The sequence below is a fragment of the Parasteatoda tepidariorum genome, chromosome 1 (genome assembly GCF_982258835.1).
Source record: "Parasteatoda tepidariorum strain Cologne lab strain chromosome 1, Ptep-v5.0, whole genome shotgun sequence".
In the NCBI taxonomy this organism is placed as follows: Eukaryota; Metazoa; Arthropoda; class Arachnida; order Araneae; family Theridiidae; genus Parasteatoda; species Parasteatoda tepidariorum.
Genome location: NC_141755.1, coordinates 103,173,569 through 103,196,289, shown reverse-complemented (window position 1 = coordinate 103,196,289; position 22,721 = coordinate 103,173,569). Strand labels below are relative to the sequence as shown.

The 22,721-nt window shown below is 32.9% G+C and overlaps 1 protein-coding gene across 1 annotated transcript; it reads right to left on the bottom strand.

The window, feature by feature from the left end:
* Positions 1 to 12,902: 12,902 nt before the first annotated feature.
* Positions 12,903 to 22,190, bottom strand: LOC107447404 (monocarboxylate transporter 9). Its single transcript, XM_087149859.1, has 4 exons — positions 21,939 to 22,190; positions 21,354 to 21,497; positions 17,083 to 18,432; positions 12,903 to 13,117 (listed from the first exon to the last, which is right to left on the bottom strand). Exons 1-4 carry the CDS (start codon positions 22,129 to 22,131, stop codon positions 12,966 to 12,968), a joined length of 1,839 nt encoding a protein of 612 aa, XP_087005985.1. The 5' UTR covers positions 22,132 to 22,190; the 3' UTR covers positions 12,903 to 12,965.
* Between the last annotated feature and the right edge of the window lie 531 nt (positions 22,191 to 22,721).

The window sequence follows — 22,721 nt, the reverse complement described above, 5'->3', positions numbered from 1 at the left end:
CTATAGACATATCCAAATTTCTAACAGGTTTTTCTACAGCAATTTATTACTACCTTTTAGTTAACTTGTTCCCGTACCTGTGAGGATAGAAACTTGCGAGTAAAAATTCGTCAAAATCCCAATTGACTAGAGGGCTCAAATCTCATTTGAAGCACTGTACCATATACTAGTTTTAATAGTTTGCTGTTTATATTTTATGAGACCAAAATGAGTTTAGCGTCAATAAAAATTTCGACCAGTTTCTGACTAATTGAAGTGCTCAAATGTTATCTTAAACTTAATGCCTAATAACAATAATTAAGTACAAATTATGCAAGTACAAATTCAATCATTTTGCATTTTAATTTTATATTGATATTTTGGATTCTAATTTTATATTGATATTTTTTGAATTCTAATTTTATATTGATTTTTCATAATTGATATTTTTATTTTATCTCCTTCATAGCTTTTTTAAAAAAAAGAATGAAAAATTATGCTCTAATTTAGTAAACTAAAATTCTTTCTTCCTTTGATTAGATTTAATCAACAAAGAATATAAATTAATTTCGAAATCAAATGATGGATAACTGTATCAAATTTCATTTACCTCTTGAATAAAACTTACTTCATGCTTTTCATTTTAATTATCTAGGATTTTTTTTATTTAAAAAATAAATTATTAGAAAAAATTTTCTGAGATAAAACGAAATCATTTTTTTATATATTTCTATATCTATAACATTCATTCTTTAAAAAAATTTTCAGGCAATTCAAATAAAAAAAAATTTCAAAACATTCTGATTTCAAAAATTAAAAATGTTTCTTCCCACAAGATTAAGTAGCTGAAAAGTAAGTACAAATGCTAGTAAATTTCAAAGAATTACTAAATAATAAATTAACTAATTTAAATGACACTCTTTAAGTAAATTGTGGATATGAAAGTTACCTTTACTTCATATTGAGAATTGTGCTATTTATAAATTTTTAAAAGAGTTTCAGAATAATAGTTTAAAAATTAATTCGCAATAATACTTTTAAAGTGAAATATTTAACTTTCCCGTGTTTTGCGCAAGAGGGAAATTATGTTAAATTTGATACATTTTTAAGCAGTTTTTAAATTAAAATTAAAACTTAACAAAACGTTTACCAAATTATTAAAATAAAAAATGCCTACTCTTTGACAAACCAAAGTTTCTTTGTTTAATTTTAACTTCTACACATTTCAAACAAAAATAACTTATAAAATAATTACCTTTTAATCTCATGAGGTCACGTGTTGTGAGTGTTGTGTCAATCAGACAGACATTTTTCAAATGCTTTCAACTAACTACATGTTCTCTCGCCTATATCTTACAATTTCTGATGGGGGAAGACTTTTTGTTGAGTCTATACTATAGGAAAGAATTGCTTTTGAGGAATTGCTTCAACAATTTTGTCAGTAAATCCGATTTAAAAATCGCCATTGTTCAATCCATTGTTTACAAACGCTACTTGAAGAAATTTGGCGATAGAGCAGGTTTGACATGAAAGTTTTCGCCAAGAATGTCAAATGGTGACTATTAACATAGTAAGCATTTAATAAAGCTGGTATAAAATACAAACTTTTAAATATAATTTAATATTTTATTTTCAAAACTTGCTTGCATATGGATGGTGTAAACCAAATTTCTTTTTGTTTTACCTTAGAATATTATTTAAAAGATAATTTCTTTTACTTCTCATACATTAAGAAATTCCAATAAGCGTGAAAATTGAACTAAACAAAAATGAAGACCAAAATTTAATTAAAATAAGTCAAAATGGAAAAGTTCTATAAGCAGCTGAAACCAAATTGCCTTAAGTAAGCATTTTAAATTAAAATATAAGAATTTAACAAAAAACCAAATAAATTTTAAAGATACGCACGCTAGCACAAACTTCAGGGAACTATTTTTTTGGTTTTTATTTAAATTCTCACATTTTTATTTAAATTGTGAACTTTATTTCAGTCCCGCAGTGGACCGATGCGCCACCTAAAGCTCGGGGGGGGGGATTTTTACACTAAATAAAACGGATAGTTTAGGGGAGAATTTAGACGAGAGAATTTTTTTCTAAGTACATAAATAAAAGAAGCAACGTAGCACTATTTCGAACGAGCTAACATGGAAGGGGGAAGTAAGCAAATTTTTTTTGGGGGGGGATGAATGCGCCCAAGAGCTTGGGGGGGTGGGGGCCACTGTACTGGACTGATCGTTAAGACGCGGTTCCCAGCAGATCACCGAAGTCAAGCATCACTGGCTACGGTCAGTGTGCGGGTGGGTGACCACTAGAAGCAGTATGCGTAAGGACCAAGGGTGTGCGGTATTGGCCCTCGTTAAACTGTTCTACCGTAAAGTGCTCGACTTCGCGTGCAGGTCGTCGGCTACCAAAGCGGGGGTGCCATCCTCTCTGCAGAGGAGCAAAATTGTGATGTCTTCGGATCCGGATCTTCGGAAATTGTCTTCGGATCATCCTCAGGGGTGTTTCCCTGACCGTCGCCAATAGCCCATCATGCAGCTCTAGTGCGACGTAAGTTAACTACAACAACAGCACTTTATTTCAAATAATATTAGTTTTAAATATCTGTGAATTCCTGCGTTATTAGATTATCTCGATTAATTTATCCTTTTTGTTTTGTGCTTAGGTACTGTTTTTTTTTCTTCTTTTCTTGTATTTTTCAGATTTGTCTTTCTTCTTGATATGCTGCTGATGAAATTTCTGCAAGTTAAAAAACTACACAAGATTAATTTTTGGATAAAGCCTCAGAAGAGCGTTGAAGAACGGAACTGTTTTAGAATAGTGACTGTTTTTCAAACAAAGAAATGTTCAATTACTTCTAGAGTAGGCGAGAAGATAAACTTTTCACTTCCTTGTTCTTCCAAGTACTTTTCATTTAAACTTTTTTTTTCTAATGCCCATCTGGATAATGACCTAGGTCATACAGGCACCTGAAGGACAGATTTGTTGGCCACTCCTTCAGGAGCACCCTATTAGGTGGGCCAACGTTGCTCCCATAGTAAGGACAGATAGTACAGAGAAGGAAAGAACATCCATGCCTTGCCCGGGATTCGAACCCAGAACCTTTCTGATGCAAGGACAGTTCCCTAACCCCTACACAGGCCGGTCGGCTCATTTAAATTAAAAATCTAATTTAGCAAAGATTAAAGGTTGGCATCTTCCAGATGTATGTGTTGGCGAGATTAAAATTAAATTGAAAGAGCTTGTAGTTATTCTGCACTTTTCGTCAAATGGAAGAAGACTGATCCGTGATTGCTTAAGGCAGGGGTGTCAAACTCGCGGCCCGAGATGAACATTTTTGCGGCCCAGTCAATATATCCAAAGCAAAGTAAAAGTGAAATAGAAATGAAAATTAGAAACGAAACCAGCATATAAAATTATAATTAACTTTATTTATATACTATATGGATCATTTTAAATCGTACGCACGAAAATGTGAAATTCTAATTGGCTGAAATGGAGTCCGTTTCACACTAAGCTATCAATTAGATAGTGCATATTCAGGTTTATAGCGAGTTACGTTGGTTATCTTGCTCCATGGTTCTCAAGCAATTCTGGGATTTGAAAGAAGAAATATGTAAGTTTTTACAAACTAAAAATCAAGATTCAAGCTTGTTCCAAGATCAAATATGGTGGCAAGATTTATCTTTTATGGCTGATATAACCAAACACTTAACCGATTTAAATTTATTGTTACAAGGCAATGATCAGATCATTACGAACGTGTTTGACATAATTAAAGCATTCAAATGTGAACTATTTCTTTGGGAAAGTCAATTGAAAAATGAAGATTTTACGCACTTCCCAATGTGCAACAAGAACAAATATAGTTTAAATGATACTGCATCGTATCAAAAATATGCAGAAAAAAATTTCAAATCTTAGAACAGAATTTGAAACAAGGTTTAAAGATTTTAATTCTTTGGAAGACAAATTTTGTTTGTTTTCTTCGATTTTCTCAATAAATATAGACTCAGTACCCAGTTACATGCAAATGGAAGTGTTTGAGATTCAGTGCGACTCAAATTTGAAGGTAAAAGTCATTGAAGTGGGTGTGCCTGAATTTTACGAATATTTACCGGCAAGGTTTGAAAATACTCGAAAATTCGCATATGAAATTATTTCTATGTTTGGAAGTACTTATCAATCAGAGCAATTATTTTCTGTTATGAATGAAAGTAAATCTCCTGTCCGAAACCGTATTAATTACGTTCACGTTGGGTTAATTTTGAAAGTAGTCTCGGCCAATAAAATTTCTCCCGAAATAAAACAAAGATAGTATCAGAGAAGAGATGTCAAGTATCAGGACGCAAACAATAATTTAACTTCACATATGTTTATTATAATTCAAAATAAAAATATTTGTTTTCTATGAACATTGATTTTTCTTTCTTCTTTTTTGCGGCCCGCCTGAAGTTAAGCATTGTTTATTTGGCCCAAGTTAGCTTTTGAGTTTGACACCCCTGGCTTAAGGGATAAGGAATTTTTCTCCGAACGAGGTGGTTCAAATTTGAATCCCCAGAATTGGCGGGTGTATACAAATCCTGGTACACGAACAGACTGGCGTAAAATATTCTGAGTGGTAGACGGATAGTGGGTTAAAATCCCCATGCTGTCGGCCTCAGCCATCATGGCTCAGGAGATAGAGCGTTCGTCTTCCAATGAGGTGAACCGGGTTTGAATCCCAGAGATGGCTGGATAATACGAATTCCGCAACCGGCTTGCACCGACCACAGAGCTGATGTGAAATATTCTCTGTGGTAGATGAATCATGGTTCAGAGTCCCTTTTCCGTCAGACTAACCCTGGGAGGTTCTCGTGATCTTCCTCTTCATGTAACACAAATGCGGGTAAGTGCCATCTAAAGTTCTCCACGAAGGCAAATTTTAACCAGGAGTTCCTTTGTCTTCTGGATTGGGTTGAACATTAATAGTCGTAAACCCAACAATTGCGCCGGCTGTTCAACGGCGATTATAAAATTAAATAATGTCGGCTTAACCGTGAGAAGTTTTCATGGTTTTCCACGCCATGCAACACAAATGCTGGTTTGTTGCATCAAAAGTCCTCTATGAAGGCTAGTTTGAGTTTCCTTGTCTTCTGGTTTGGGTTCAAATGAGCAAGGTTAGGGAGCTGAGCAATAATGAAGATAGTTCAAAAAATGGGTCTGCTGTTTAATGCCAGTTGTATAATAAAATAAATTTATTTGAAGGCACATATTTTTGCACTAAACATAACTGTTTTCCATTCATTAAAAGTTTGAGAGAATAGAGATTTACGTGGCCCTCCTGCTATAATCCCCGCAATGAAATATAGAATTCTCGTTCAAATCGTAGCTTATTCAGTTATAATATGTTAATGTCTTTAGGGTCTTATGAAGTGTAAACATAGTTGTCCGTAACTTGTTTTTGATTAAGGAACTTATGCAAGTTAATGAAGAAAATCACATTTTTGCTTTAAAGAAGGAAACTATTATACATGATGTGTAATATATTTAGAAATTTATATATTTCCAGAGCCTTCAATAAACAGTGTTCCATAAAAATACCTGAGTGAGGACAGATATAAAAAGGGAACAATTAGGCCTCTATTGGTTAAGGCCATAGTCTGGTTGCTGTTAAAAGTTTCCATTACGATGAATAAATTTAAACCGCTTTTAAACTTATGCGAAGTAACTTCTTGACAAGCATTGTATTTTCATATTTACGATTCAATAAGTACTTGGTTTCTTGTTCACATGACATAAGCTCAAATACAGTTTCTTAATTGCTCTTCATTTTTTTTTAAAAAATCAAATAGTAAATATAAAAATATTTAACTTCATTAATATTATTAATTCTGCAACGGGTTTTTGTCCCGCAGTGGACTGATCGTTAAGACACGGTTCCGAGCAGATCACCGAAGTCAAGCATTACTGGCTGCTGTCAGTGTGCGGGTGGGTGACCACTTGGATCAGTCTGCGTAGAGACCGAGGGTGTGCGGTATGGGTCCTCGTTAAACTGTTCTACCGTAAAGTGCTCGACGTCTAGTGCAGGTCGTCGGGCTACTGAAGCGGGGGTGCCATCCCCTCTGCAGAGGCATGTCTTCGGATCATCATCAGGGATGTTTCCCAGACCGTCGCCAATATCCCATGGTGCAGCTCTAGTGCGACGTTAAAGAATTATAACAATCATCGGTGATGAGATTTAAACGGAATTCAATGTTATCAGAGTTTTGGGGATTTTGTTCCAGAGCCGACTCGGCAAATCGTGCTGTAAAATGTGTTTTCAAATTTAGTTTCCCCCCCCCCTCCAAGAGTAAGCATTTATGATAATTCGAAGCAAGATGACTGATAATACAAATCAAAATCTCGAGAATCATTTCTCTTGTATTATTTCCTTGACACATTCTTAAATTTAAAAAATTTTAGTGACCTTAGTCTTTAGTTAGCTAATAATGTATCATAAAATTCAGATATTAATTCTCTGAATTATATTAACTCTTAATTAGAGGTTTAAGTAATTTTTTATAGGAAGTGGTGAACTTACATGAGTCTTTTTTAAAGAATTAAAAATTTTAAATGAAATGATCGTGCCGGTGATGCAAGCTATTTTTTCCCCTTTTACTTTCAAAATATTGGGGAAAAAACTATAAATAAGAGTACCTATTAAATAGGATACTGTATTATTCAAAATGTCTTATTTAAATTCTGTTTAAATAACACAAATTATTATATAATTTATATTTTCAATTGATATAAAAGCTATTTTTCTACTATGAATTATTTTTTACTAACTCCAAATGATTTTAAATATTTTTTTAAAAAACATTTAATTCGTTAACTACCCTTCAGTTCATAATTTTTAAAATTCTATGATGATTGGATTATTATTTGAGTTAAAATGCTTTAATTACCTTATGGTAACAACTTTTAGATGAAACAAAAGATACATTTTAATAACTAAGTTATTTTTCGAAAATTATTTAAATATAAAGTAAAAGTATTTAAAAGTTGCATTGAAAAACATTTAAATTTACAACTTTATTTTTTAAAATTATTTCCACAAATAATTATTGATTAATATTGCTGAAAACTTATTTCAATTGAATAGGGTTCGGTTTATTTTAAAATAGTTATTTTTTAAAAATATTTTTTTGCCAATTTAGTAATAAAAAATTAAAAGAAATGTAAAAATTATATTTTCTTTTTATTATTTTGAATAATTACTGGTACCATTTAGTTATCAATAATACCACATTTATCACCCATGGTGGTTGCATTTTAAGTGCTTTAAAAATTATTCTGATGAAAAACATCATGTTTATAACTAGTCGGAATGATTTCAAAATAAACTTTTGAAGCTCAAGCTTTGTGGCGCATTTGAGCTCTTTTATTTGTTTTGTTTTACCATTGATTATCAAGCTCTAGCCAAATACATTATATATATATATATATATATATGTTACGCTTTGAAAGCCTAAACATTGTAAGTTCGTAGTGTGGCCGGTGCTTCTTGAAAAAGATACAGGAAAATACGGGAATCATAATATAATTTTATTAAAGTAAGGGCCAGAGCCCCAGAATGACAACCTTACATGCTGGTGGATAGGTAGAGAATAGCACATTTGACCTAGGAAAGAGGGTTTTTATATCTTTCTGGACAATATATTTAAATGTTAATAGGTCTCAGTAGCGTGGGACTGATCAATTTCCCAAGCTGCTAAAGACACATCATCACATTTTTTGAGATAATTAGATCAATAATATTACTTTCTTGTGGAAAAGGTTTTGAAACGTTTGCGCGTTAGATAAATGCTCTATTTATGGATTATATTAAATATATAATTGTTTTAACATTATATATCTATTATATATAATTCTCTTACGTGGCTCCCAAATTTTGGCTGTATTTCTTTTCTGCCGGTGGCAACGTTTGCATTGTTTTGAAAACACCAAAGAATTCTGCCTTTGAATGATGTGTTTCTGATCTTATATATATAATTCTCTTACGTGGCTCCCAAATTTTGGCTGAAGTACTTTGTACAACTAAATAAGATTCTTTTCACATCAGTTAAATATTTACTTCATTTTCTTCATTCATAGAGAAAACAGTCGGCAAAGAATTCTGTTAGGTTAAAAAACATTTCGCTAAAAAAATAACGAATTCTAAAAGAAATAAAAATAAACAACTTAAAAAATAAAAATGCTGTTGCCAGCCATAGAATTTTTTGAAAGTTAACTTAGCAACATAAATCAAAATGACTGAGAAGCGCAACTAGATCAAAATTATGATACCTGAGAGCTTGACGTAACAAATCCTTCAATTCTATAGGTGTTGTATCGCCAAATGCCCAAATTAACAATTGTGTTTTTAAAAAAATTCTATAAAAAGTTTTAAATAAACAACCTACTTCTACAACTGCTTCTTGAAGAACTTGGCTCATTGACTAAAAATATTGTTTTAATTTTACAGTGCTAACTTTAATTCTACTTTCATTATTGCTATGACCCTCTTTCATTACATTTTACAACTTCATGCTAAATTTGAGGACTTTAAGTTGTTTTGTGATTGAATACTGACATTTAGAAATGTGTACATAAAAAAATAATATTTAGACGTTAAGAGTTTCCTCAGAAAAATTTGAATTGTTGACATTGAACTTAACAATGGAAACAATAGTTATTGTGAAAAATTGAATTGTATTGTTGACATCAAAACTAAAAATATTGTGTTTCAACTTAACAATACTACCTTAATTTATACTTTAGAATTGCCTTGGAGAAATTTGAATTGTTAGCAATGACTTAAACAAAAAGTTTTATTTTAACTGACAAATACTATATTATAATTTTAACTTTTTCTATGACTATACTCATTTTCTTACTCTTTTCTTTGTTTTTTATACATTTTATATTTTTGTGATAAAATAAAAAACTTATAGTTGCTCTGCTTCTGAACGCTGATGAAAACACAAAATGATGGGCTTCATCAACAATCAAAAATATATACATTTATTTTACAAATTCCATATTATTAAGGTGGCGCCCTTCAGAGAATTAAAAATACAAAATTATCTTCATCAAAGCCGATGCTTCACATCCGGCGTTCAGCGGCAGACTACTATTTCATATTGTTTTACAACACATGGCTTTAGCCCTCTGGTAGGGAAGACTTTAAAACAAAACTTACAACAGTTACTTTTCTCAACAACTGAAATTTAGAATAGTGTGATTAAGAAAAATATGTGAACTGTTTGCAATTTCAAATTAATATTGAAATGTACAGGTTTAGAATTTTCTACGGTGAAAAGTTTTTGGAACTTCAGTATTCAAAAAAGTATACAAAAACTAGACGTTAAGAACGTATCCAATGAGCGAGCAAAGCGAGCATTGGATTGCGAAGCAATCCGAAATGAACTGCGAAAGCAGTTCCGGGGGTTGGTGAGCGCCAGCGAGCAGGGGGCGAAGCCTCCTAGTATATATATATATATATATATATATATATATATATATATATGCAGTCGGACCTCTATTTAACGAAGTCGCTAAATCCCGATAATAAGTTCGTAATATGGGAAATTCGTTAAACAGAAAATCACCTTTTGAAATACTTAAACGACACAAAACAGGTTTCAAATTCATAAACACTAAACATAATTAAAATAGCATTTGATACACCTTTATCTTGTAAACTAGTATCTACTATTTATTTCATAAATCGTAACCATATAAAAGAAATCTGCATGGAAAGCAAGAATAGAGAAAAACATTATCCAGTGTTACACTATCATGCTGCATACATTTTCAACCAAATAAAGCAAAATTTATGTATCAAATTACAGTTGCATTTATTATACCGGTAATTTTAAACAAACATTGCCACATGCGTTCTTAAGTTTAAATTTTACAGATAATATTCGTCAATTTTGTCAGAGTTTTTTTTTTTTTTTTGAAATGCAAACAAAAAGGGAACGGGATTTTACTGCTTTTTCGAAAACTTAAGTGTCTTCGATAATCAGTTCAAGGTCATTTCCCTCATAAAATGAGTTTTAACAAGTTTGAAATGTTCTGAAATATTTCAGGAAATACGGAACGTGGATCTCAAAGAAAAGTTCGTTTAAGGGAAAATTCACTTCGCTATTGGAAGTTATTTTACGAAGAAATTTCCAAAATGTTCTTAGTTCCTTGGAAAAATTCAGTCGGCAAAATAAACTTCACCCCCCCCCCTCTCGAATCGGTTAGCCTGACTGTCATCATGAACAATTTCAGGTACAGTGAGTGAATTAAGTAAAAATGAAGAATGAAAGGATACCAATTCATAGCTGATAAGATAACTGTTCCGATTAAATCGTATTTATTCCGATTATTTAGCCTTGTTTCAAATACGATTTGGAGGTCAAAATGTCGATTTTTCGGTATTCAAACTTCCATCCACTCCTTTTTTCAACCCAGAGAGTGGGTTTAAAAACAGGTAATCGGGCATGTGATTTTTCCGCGACTATCGCAGAATTCCGCCATTGAATCGCGAACTGCATGAATCGAAAACTTATAATCCGACGAAATGTTTTCTAAATCCTGTTAATGAGATGTTTACATGCATATGATTTATCCGCCATTTTGAATCTTCTGTTTTGGAGGATTTTCACCATTTTGAATATTTGCCATTGTGCGGAAATCTATTAATATTGCGATTTTAATCTTAAACATCGATTTTTCGTATACACCTAGTTTAAAAGTTATACGTTGCGATTTGAAGAGTTTATCAAACTGTTTACAGATGCGAAAGCACAAAAAATTTTTTTTTTAAATGTTATTTAAAAGATAATATTCCTTAAAATTATTACCAATAATGAGTATTAATTCTAGAATACTTGAGGCGATCTTATTAATTAAACTAACGGTTTTCTTTTTGAACCATTAATTGCAATTTTAATCTTAGTCACGTTTCCCAAATCAACATTTAGGATTCTTGATGTAGATTTTATAATTTTCTGATATAAATATTGTAATTTAAAATAAAAAGCATTTCTTTACAGCGTTGTGACTACACCAGCAAGACAATTCAAGGAATTTTTTTTTCAAGATTACTTTTCCCGAATTGAGTGACGGGCGACACTTCTTAATCGTAAAACTTAAAAAAATAACTTAGAATATTCGTAACAACAAACTTCTAAATTTTACTCATTGAAAAATGTAATTGTCTTTCCAAAACTTCTATTTTTATATTCAATGCTAGCCAGAAGATAACTAACTGATTCACGGTTGAACACTCGGAGTCATTGCTCTCTCTCTATATATATATACAGTGGTGGCCAAAAGTGTGGACACTTTTTGAAAGTTTCATGTTTTTCAATTTTGTGTGCTTGTAGAATATATTACTTTTCACTTAAATACAAACGTTTATATATCAAATTGAAGGTAATTTAATGTAGAATTTAATAATGAATACAGTATTACAATATCTGTATTATAAAAAAAGTTATGCAATTAATAGTAAGATCTATCTTAGATTTGCATTTTTTTAAAGTGATACTTACACAATCAATACTTAGTAGGATAACCCTTCATTTTTAATCTTAATTCTTCCTTAATTCTTAATCCTGAATGCCAAAAAATACATCGAAACTGCCCTGAAACCAAAATTGATACCTTCCATCAGGGATCTCTTCTCCAACAACGCACCATTTATTTTTCAGCAGGATTCAGCTCCATGCCACACAGCAAAATTATGCAAAGCATGGTTTCAAAATAAAGGCATAGATATATTTCAATGGCCAGGAACAGCCCTGATCTCAATCCAATTGAAAATTTGAGGCGACGTTTAAAAATTCTTGCACGAAAAAAACGTCCATCCAATAAAAGACAACTTATTGAAGCTATAATTGATTCTTGACACCATGTGATTACGAAAGATGAACTCCAAACACTCGTTCACTCGATGAAAAGACGCTGTGAAGCTGTCTTAAAAATTAACGGTTATCCTACTAAGTATTGATTGTGTAAGTATCACTTTAAAAAAATGCAAATCTAAGATAGATCTTACTATTAATTGCATAACTTTTTTTATAATACAGATATTGTAATACTGTATTTATTATTAAATTCTACATTAAATTACCTTCAATTTGATAGATGAACGTTTGTATTTAAGTGAAAATTAATATATTCTACAAGCACACAAAATTGAAAAACATGAAACTTTCAAAACGTGTCCACACTTTTGGCCACCACTGTATGTCCAAGTTATCAATACTTTAAGTTATAATATGGTTCGGATCAACAGAAATCGTGCGTAGATTCACCACTTTGCTGCTCCATAAAATAATATGAATCGATATAATGCGCCAACGAAGCACCCTGAATAACTTTTGATCTGATCTTCATGATCCAGGACTACGGATCGAGCATTTGGAGAAATTTTGCCTTCGTGGAGGTCTTTTCGATGGAACTAACCCGCATTTGTGTGACACGGAGAGGAAAACCTCCCACGGTGAGCCTGACGACAAGGGGACTCTAACCCACGATCCGTCTATCACTAAAGATATTTTACGACAGCACTGTAGCTGGTGCAAGCCGGATGTGGAATTCATATCGACCAGCCATCGCTGAGATTCGAAATCGGTTCACCTCATTGAAAGGCGAGCGCTCTATCTCCTGAGCCATCACGCCTTATTGTCAAGGTTTAAACGAAAGGAACATGAAGAGGAAAACCACGAAAAACTCCCACGGTTAGCCAGACGGCAATCAAGAAACTCTAAGCAATGATCCGTCTACCACTGAGAATATTTCACGTCAACACTGTAGTCGGGCGAGACGGGTGCGGCTTTCGCATCGACCAGCCATCGCAAGGATTCGAACCGGATACTTTTGGCCCGATAGTGTATTCCATAAATAGATCAAGTACGAAATAATTTAGGCATACTTTAATATTTACAGCTTAATATATACATTAGTTTAAAAAAAAATAAAGATTACAATCTAGTAGAAGATTTGAGGGGAGAGGGTTTCTTTGAGCAGGCTAAAATGAAGGGTTCCAATTGCCAAACGAGACCCACAGCAATGACAATGCATCCTTGTAAATAGAACACCATGTCGTAAGACCCAGTACTGTCACGGAAGAAACCTGGAAAAAATAATAACGATGCTCTTGAATAATCATTTCCAAAGACAGATACTTTTTTTTAATTCCTACTATTAGTTCATACTCTCCCTACATCTTCTTCAAATTTTCAATAGTTAATGAAATACTTTTTAATTCACTTACTCAAGTTCACATATGTTACTTGATACATATGTTTTTTTCCAATATTAATTCAATCATTAAATGAGCCGCTGAGAAGCCAATACGGTTAAGTCCAATTTTTGATATTTTCTGAATTTTGGAAATTTTGATGAAATAAATAATAATCTTCTTAGTTATTAAAGGATTTACTCGTTGGTTACTTTTTTCTAGGTTAGACAGCAATTTTTTTAATAGCTTCTGAATATATTATATTTCATAATTTCAGAAGCCATTGTGAATAAGTCCACCTTTTATCAATATTTTTTTACATAAACTTTGAAATAAACATTAAATTCTTCTTCTTCTTTCGATATTTGTTGGTAACACTGAAAAACAAGAAATTCATAGTACCAGGGTTGCCAGACGTAGTATTTTTAATACTACGGTAGTATTTTTTCACCAAAAAAAGGGGTACGGTATTTTTCGTAGTATTTTTTTAAAATGTGGTATTTTTTTTATTTTTTTTAAATTTTTTTTATTTCCTAAAACAAAGAAAAGTGCCACTTTAGTTTTGAAGTAAAAAACAATTTTTGAAATAATCCAACAGTTTATTTTCTATTAGTCACTGTATCTAGTGATGATTGAGAAAAATCGAAGTTCGTTTATACTAGAAGACATAAATTTCCTATATTTTTCAACTGCCAAAAGGTATAAGTCCTAAAATTTTTAAGATGCTGTCATTATTTCAATAAATACTTACGTTTTTATTTACACATCCTGTACATATCTTGTTTTTTAGCAGAGTTTACACCTCGAAAAAAGAGTTTATACACTTTTCTAATTAAATTAATAAACCAGGAATTTTAAAAACTAATGTATCAAAAAACATTAATTTTCTCAATTGGGTATACTATAGCCTACGTCACAGGTTGTGTTGTTCCTACTAAATTTAACCCATGAACGGCATTTTCTGCGAGCCTAACTTCAAGCCACAAATAAACAAACGAAGTGTTCGATCGTTTAAATAGCTGCTCGCCAGATTTTATTGCATTATAAAGAAAAGTTATTGAAACTAAATACAACTAAATAAACAACAACAACTAAAACAAATAACAACAACTACTAATAACAATAACTAAATAAACAACAACTAAATTCCATTCGTTTAGCATTGCGTCATATGTTGTTCCTACTAAATCGAAGTAGTTGTGTTTTTTTCATATTATACCCAATTGTTGTGTTTTGGACTTAACCGCATTGGCTTCTGAGCGACTCAAATAGGGATGAACAAAAAACGAAATGGAATTTTCTGATGGGTTAAGCGTTGCTCATTGTTTTAAATTTTACTACAAGTAAATTCAGTTTTTCACATATTTTAAAAATAACATCAATGAAAATTTTTAACTTATAGCTAGCTCTATTTGAACAAAAATGTAGTTTAGTGAGCACATTTAATTATTTCATATTCGTTGTGTCATATAAATTCAATAAGGAGCATTACGTGATAGCACGTGTGGTCCACGTCACCAAATTTATACTCTTATAATTGTCTGATACCACGCGCCTTTTTTTTTCTTCTTTAAATTCCTACTGTTAGTTCATACTCTCCTTCTATACGTTTACATATAGAGGGAGTTGTTGTTCACATTTTCAATCTCGTTAATAAAATATTTTTTATTCTTCCTGTTAAGTTCAGATAAATTTTTTTAAATTTGTAGTGGATGACACTTGATGTGAATACGATTTTTTTCAGTATTAATTAATTAATTTTAATTTTATATAAGAGAAAAATTTTTAATTATTTCATTAAAAGTAACTGAAATAAAATTTTTCTTTGTTGAGTTAAGTAGGAGTTGTCTTCAATATTTTTTTAATTACTTGTTTTTAAACAAAACGAGATAATTATTTACACACATTTTAATAATAATCATTTAACCTGAAAAATATTTCATTTGGAGTATTTATATAATAAGGAGTATTTCAAAGGGTCTGTTGCAAAAAAAAATTGATATCATATCAAAGTGTTTATTATTCCTTTATGAATATTAGAGCATCTTTAAATGGAAATAAACGAAATGAAAAGATTATTTTCTCGTCTATTATTTCTTAAATCTAGAGGTTTTAAACATAATATTCTAATACATATATATTATGTTACTGTGAATGACCGAACCAGTGAAAGTTGACAATCACATTGTCGCTTAGGTAAATGTCCACTAGAGCAAGTTAAGTACCACTGCCCAGTATACATTTGCCCGGTATTCCTTACATTAATGTTTCTTTAAGGTCCAGTGCCACTGCCCGGTATACCCTGCACTACGGAGATTCGTAGTCATAAAACATTAGTAATCATAAAACATTAGTAGTCATAAACCCAAAATTGAGTCTGCTGTTCAACGATGGAAACAAAATTACTATATTTTGAACATCTGGAAAATTTGTGGAAAATCATTTGTCTTTAATTTTAAAAAAGTTTATTACATATACCCACATCAAAGACGCTGTGTCAAAGAGCCTGTAAATTTTTATTCTAATTAAATATGTAAATTCGTAATGAAATAAGTAAAAAAAAGTTTTATTGAACAGCTTGTAGTCATATTTCTAATTATCTGTTCACTGATTCAGTTTGCGAACACCAGCAAATGTTATTTTATGTGAAAAATAAAAGTTTCAGTAAAATAAAATTCTGGATATGCTTGGTGGATGACCCCCAGTCTACACTGACCACAACTTTGTCACAAAAACATCACCATTGATGTGTATAAAACATACCTGCTCACATCAAATAATAGCTGTCGGAAAAACTTTCGAGACAAAATAGGGCGAAATTCCAGATAATAACATAACAGATAACCAGTCAGAATGCAAGAATTAAAAAAAAATATGTTGAGATCACTTACTCCAAACTTATTTTTTAACATTTTCACTTTTTTTTACACTTGATTTTAAATTAAAAAATATGCTTGTAGATAAAATAAGTTAAGATGCCAAACTACACTAAAAGTATCCGGACATCCGGTTGTTATGGTGGTGGCAGCATAATTGTGTGGGGTTGCTTCTCGCGGTTTCGCTAGTTTCTGTGGTTGGGAACATGAACTCCGAGATACATGTGGACATTCTGGACAATGAAGCACTCCCAACTCTATGGCAATATTTCGGGGAAGGCCCATTTCTCCTCCAGCAGGAAAACTGCCCCATTCACACAGCGAGCCTTGCACAGACCTGGTTTTATTTCATATTTTATATCCGTCTTTGAACAGCCGGGTTTACGACAACTAATGTTCAACTCCGTGGCCATGTCATTTTGAACCCAATCCAGAAGACAAAGCTCCTGGATCAGTACCCCCAGCAGTATTCATGTGTTATGGGAACATGGAGGACATTGAGACTCGACAGATTGAACGTGCATCAGTCACCATTTACGACACGGGGATTCTTCGGCAAGCTGGGATCGAACCCACGAACTCTTGGACATGGGTCCAGTCCCCTACCAACCAGGCTATCCCGGCCTCACAGACGTGGTTTGACGAAATGGGTGTTCAAACCATGGACTGAGACTTCTCAGAGCCCGGATCTAAATTCCATAAAACACATTTGGGACGAATTAGAGAGTAGATGACGTAGCCAACCAAATCCTCACTTCAGCTGTGGTGGAAGTCCTATTCAAAAACTGTTGGAAAGTCTTCCCAGACGTGTGCAGGCTGTCATCGATGCAAAAGGGGGACCAACATCATATTAATAAGTGCCCTAGGATGCTCTAAGTCCATTGTCCGAATACTTTTGGTCGGATGGTGTATAAGAATAAGGGTTGTTGAAAGTTAAGAATAGTCATGTAAAATTTAAAAAATAATAATAAATGTACTTACCTATCATTGATGATAAAGGCAACATAAGAAGTCCTCCATAGAAATTCAGACACCCCATAGCGATGGATTCTTCATTCTTTTCCATGTATTCGGTGACAAGAATGGGGAACATAATAGCTGTCCCTCCCTGTATCAGACCGCACACACACATGCAGGTCATCATGAAATAGAAGCTTCTGTTGAAAGGCATGATGGCCATCGAAGCCCCCATCAGCACCATAGTCATCCCCGCATAGTTTTTCGTCTTCAACAACTTTCTGTCCACCACTTGTCCGAAACTGAGTCGGCCGATAAGATCAGTCACGGAAAAGCCTATGATGAGGTACTTTCCTTCGTCTTGGGAAATGCCATAGTCCGTTGCATAATCTATGATAACGGTGAAGACACCGATAAAAAGAAAGACGTAGACAGCCAAAGACATGCTGATGAGGACGAAAATCGGCTTGGCATTCGTTCGCATCAACGTCTTCAACATGTTTTCCTCTTCTGGAGGCTTTTCGTCAATTGGTTGTTGTTTTAGGGTCAACTCGTCAGTATTGTCACGGGTGCAGTCTGCGTTATTTATAGCAGGAACATATCCATCTTGAGTGCATTGACTTGCAAAACTGGCAGTCCTCACACGATGAACAATGTCGTAGGCCAGTTGGCTTAAATTGGAAGTGGTTCTACTTTTTCTCCCGTCGCCCTTTTCATCCTCTTCCTGGATGATACTTTCTGGTTCCTTCTGTTGTTGGTGATTTACGCTAAAAGCTTCTTTTTCGAATAACGGTGGTAGTGAGCCACGTCTTTCGGTGTTCTCTTGACAAGAATCTGACGAATCGGATGTTTTTTTCCGGATGCATTGACTCCGAAGAGAAGAATACGAAGACAAACTAGGCCTGTACACCCTGGAGGGGTTCTGAAATGGAACAGCATTGTTCGAATGGATAGAGGTAATGTCCTCCTCCCCACCTGCAGTCTCGCAAAGACCCTCATTCGAACTTTCAAAAGCTTCGTTTGGAATGCCTTTGTCACACAAACCGTTTTTATCGCTAGAAACGATTTCTACATGAAATTCCTGTTGATCTAAGATGTTTCGTTGAAATGTACCTTTCTTTTTGTTCGATTCCAACCATGGAGGTTTTTTCAGTATCATAGCCATTGGAACAACATTCAAAACTATACCTCCCAGAATTAGGAATGTCCCTTTGATGTCGTAATTTTTCAGTAACAGTTCTATAATGGAGGGAAAGGCAAAGGATCCAAAACAATCACCTGAATACCCTAGGCCTAGTGCGGATGCTTTGTATTTATCAAAGTATTGGCCGATGATCATCATGTGTATAACACTAGAGAGGCCGAATCCGACACCTAAAAATAACACTTTCATTAGTCAACCTTTTATTAAAGCATATACTATGTATTATGTCAATACATTTAACTTAATAAGCGTAAAGAGAGTCATGATGGTTCTGGGGATAGAGCGTTCGCCTTCCAATGAGGTGAACCGGGTTCGAATGCCGGCGATGGTGGGTCGGTATGAATTCCTCATCCGGCTTGCACCCACCACAATGCTGACGTGAAATATCCTCAGTGGTAGACGGGTCATTAGTTAGAGTCCCCTTTCCGTCAGTCTAACCGTAAGAGATTTTCGTGGTTTTCCTCTCCATGTAACAGCAAATGAGAGTTAGTTTCATCAAAAAGTCCTCCTCGAAGACAAATTTCTCCTAAAACTTGATCCAGAAGTTCCCTTGTTTTCTGGATTTGGTTCAAAACTACAAGGCTATTTAGTTGATCATTAATAGTCGCAAACTCAAGAAATTGGGTTGACTGTTCAACGACGGTTATGAAGCACTTATGTTTTTTAAAGTGTTTTTCAATACTTAATTTATTTTAAACGATGGTTTTATAACCGTCGTTGAACAGCCGACCCAATTTTGGGTTTACGATTACTAATGTTCAACTCAGTAGCCTTGTCATTTTGAACCCAATCCAGAAGACAAGGGAGTTCCTGAATCAAGTATTGGAAAAATTTGCCTTCGTGGGGGAGTTTTTGATGGAACTGACCTGCATTTTCGTTACACGGAAAAGAAAAACACAAAATACTCCCACGGTTAGCCTAAGGGTAAGGGGACTCCAACCCATGATTCGTTAACCACTGAGGATATTTTTTACATGAGTACTGTGGTCGGTGAAGAGCCGGGTGTGGAATTCCCATCGACCAGGCCTGGCTGGGATTCGAAGCCTGTTTACCTCATTGAAAGGCGAGCACTCTAGCCCCTGTACCATCACTGCTCTTGAAATGGTTGGGGGAGGAGGAGTTTAACATTCGCTATCGTTTTTTCAGTGTATACAGAAAACATCCATAGTATTAACTGTCTTCCCCTTAGCGTGACAATCCTTTTATAAATCATCGTGTTTTGTAAATCACGAAAAATTGGATAGCAATGAGGAAGGAAGAGGTTACACTGCGTTAAACGCAAATGCTAATATGTAATAAGAATAATTAAGTTATGTAAACTAAATCTTGGTTGATATCACTATATTTATATAAATTTGAAGGGTTACAGTAAAGCACAGTAAAATAATAGGTCTAATTATTTCTCCACACTTGTATATTAATTTAATAATAATATTTTCAATTTTATAAATAAAATTTTTAAAAAAAAACATTTCAAAATATACTCAGATTAGAATGTATAAGACACGTTGACAATATTTTTAAAAGGGAAACTTAATCATTTAATAAATAAAATGTAACAAACTGTTGAATTATATCGCTATCAGTAAAAATTACAGGTAAAAACTACACTCGCCAGTCTTCTATGTACATTATAATTTATTTATTTATATTTTGCGATTCATACTTACATTATACTTGAAAAAATGATTTTAATTTTTATATAAATAAACTAATTTCTTGGAATTCTAATGTTTCGAAAAACATTTATTTAAATAACATTTTTAATCAAATGACTAGAATTAAAGGAATATGTAGTAATGTTTTTTATCCGAAAAACAAACATACGAACTCTCAAAATTTGATTAAAAAAAAGCAACGGAAAACCAACTAATGTAATTAATTTCTATATAAAATCATTGAGAAAATTGTACGTTATTATTAATAAATTTACCTAAAAACTTTTTTGTTAATTTACCATATAAATTCGGACAAATCATTTATATTCGGGCTTATTTATAATTCGGGCAAATCTCTTAATGTAAACGTGAATCACCAAAATTAAGAATTTTGCAAAAATTGGATTTACACATGGTAAAAATATAAACTAACAAAGAGGTTTTTAGTAAATTTATTAATAATAACATACAATTTTCTCAATGATTTTATATAGCACTTAATTATTAACTTAAGAGTATAATTTTTTTCATACTAGTGTAAAAATATGTTAGCTAAGAGAGATGAAAAATTAGATCATTGTGTTATTCCATCAATTTGAAGAGAAATATGTTTTTCATTGTAAAGTTAGTTATTAAAAAGACGAAAATTAGTTAGAATTTGCGAATAATCAAAATCGCAATTAAGGATATTTTTAAAAAATCAAAGTAATGACTCAAAAGAATATATTAGTTAGAAAGGGGTTATTAGTTTAATTAGTTTAGAAAGGGGAATGCTTTTGAAAAGATCCTGGAAATCAAAAGTCGCAATAGAATTAATTTTATTACACTTAATAAATTCTAAAATCGGTTGTTTATTAGTGATAATATAAGAAAAACCTTCTTTAATAATACTGTTAATAATTTTATTTAAATAGTTAGAGAAAATGGTGCCACGTTTAGTTAGGTAAATATTAGACCCACATGTGATTGTTCTAAATTTGATAGGAATTTCAGGAAATTTAGGACTGATAATTAAGTAAGAAAATTTTATCTTGCTAATTTTAATCTTTAACCTCTTATATAAAGCTATTTTTAATGACAATATTATTATGTAAATTACTAAGTTTAAAGTTGTTACTATTTTTTAAAACTCCGTATTTAAAAGTTCAACATAGAATTTTTTACAGAAGATTGCATAATTAATAATTTTCAAGTTCAAAAAGTAGAGAAAACGTGGAAAAAATTACAGAATAATGAAAAAAGAAGAGAAATTTTTTTTCTAAAAATGAAGATTATAATATATATATATATATATGAACAAAAATGGTTTTTAAAAGAGTGCTTACCGTGTGAACAAAAATGGTTTTTAAAAGAGTGCTTACCGTGTGAACAAAAATGGTTTTTAAAAGAGTGCTTACCGTGTGAACAAAAATGGTTTTTAAAAGAGTGCTTACCGTGTATGATTCCCCAGAACAATGTGATGTAGGTGATGTTTGGGGCAAAATAACACAATATGCTCCCTAAACCAGCCACAAATCCTCCCAGAGTAGTCACTTTCCGGATGCCATATTTTTGGCCTAACAATCCGATCAGAGGTCCTAAAATAAAGAAATCATGCAGTTTAATAAATTAGTTATTGATTGAAATATGCTTATTTGAAAAAGGAAGGAAAAAAAAGCTTTTGAAATAAATTATTTTCTAAAATGAGTGAGGGACATTAAAATCTACTATAAATAAAGAAAATAAAATCTGTAGAATTTAATAAGTTCTCTCTTTTAACCAAATCGTGAGAAAGTATCGGGAACAGCACTAGACCATCAATCAATTTAGTTGATTGCGCTTTGCATTCACCGAGTTACTGAGAATAGTACCATACCATCCATTAATTTTGTTGATTGCACTTTGCATTCACCGAGCTACCGCTTTGCATTCACTCTTCTCAAAGTGGATTCAAATTATTTTTAGAACTATTGCATTTGAACACAACCACAACCAGACACATTATTCAGAATGCACAAATAACAAAGTGAGTGCCTTACCGCTCATGTTCCTGACGCAGACCCGGATGCTGAAAGGTGAGGAAGCAGCTTCTCTGCTGGCCCCGTACAATTCGATGAGGGCCACATAGAGAACCCCAGCTGACCTGGCCAGGCCAGCCAGTATAAAATTGATGAAAAAGCAAGCCAGCGCAATAACCCATCCAGCAGCCTGATCCGGACCCGCAACATTCATTTTTTCTTTCTTACTTTCTCGACAACCTTTTCTTATTCAAATATTTAAAAAGAGTTATTTATATGAAAGAGTCCTTTGCGTCATTGCCAAAGAAAATCTTATTCTTTGTAGTGATAAGATAACACGATTCGATGGACGTCTTAGTCGGTTTGGCGTTATTCACTAATCTCTAGCTAAGCCCCTTTTTTGCCATTGCTGAGCTTAACTCGTGCTTTCCAGTTCCGGCCACCCCGATTCTTTCTTCTTCTTCTTTTTTAAAATCGTTGTTTAAATACTACGGGGGAAAAAATTCGCCTGGCACCTATGGAAAAGCAATGTGGCGTGTCTTTGTTTTCTCGCATAAGTACGTTAAGACATACTATTTTATAAGCTTCAAAATGCCCCCCTCTCCCCTCAAGAAAAATCAGGAATACGGAAGGAGCCTTCAAAGCTGTAAACAAATGAAAGTTAATGGGTTCAAGGTAAGGGAAGGTTAGGGTGTTCCTCACCAGGAGTTGGAATCTAGTTCAGCATTGCTGTCATTCAGTGCTGTGTTGTCATCTAATAAGGCCAAAAAGCCTAATATAAAAAAATTAATTTTTATTTTTATT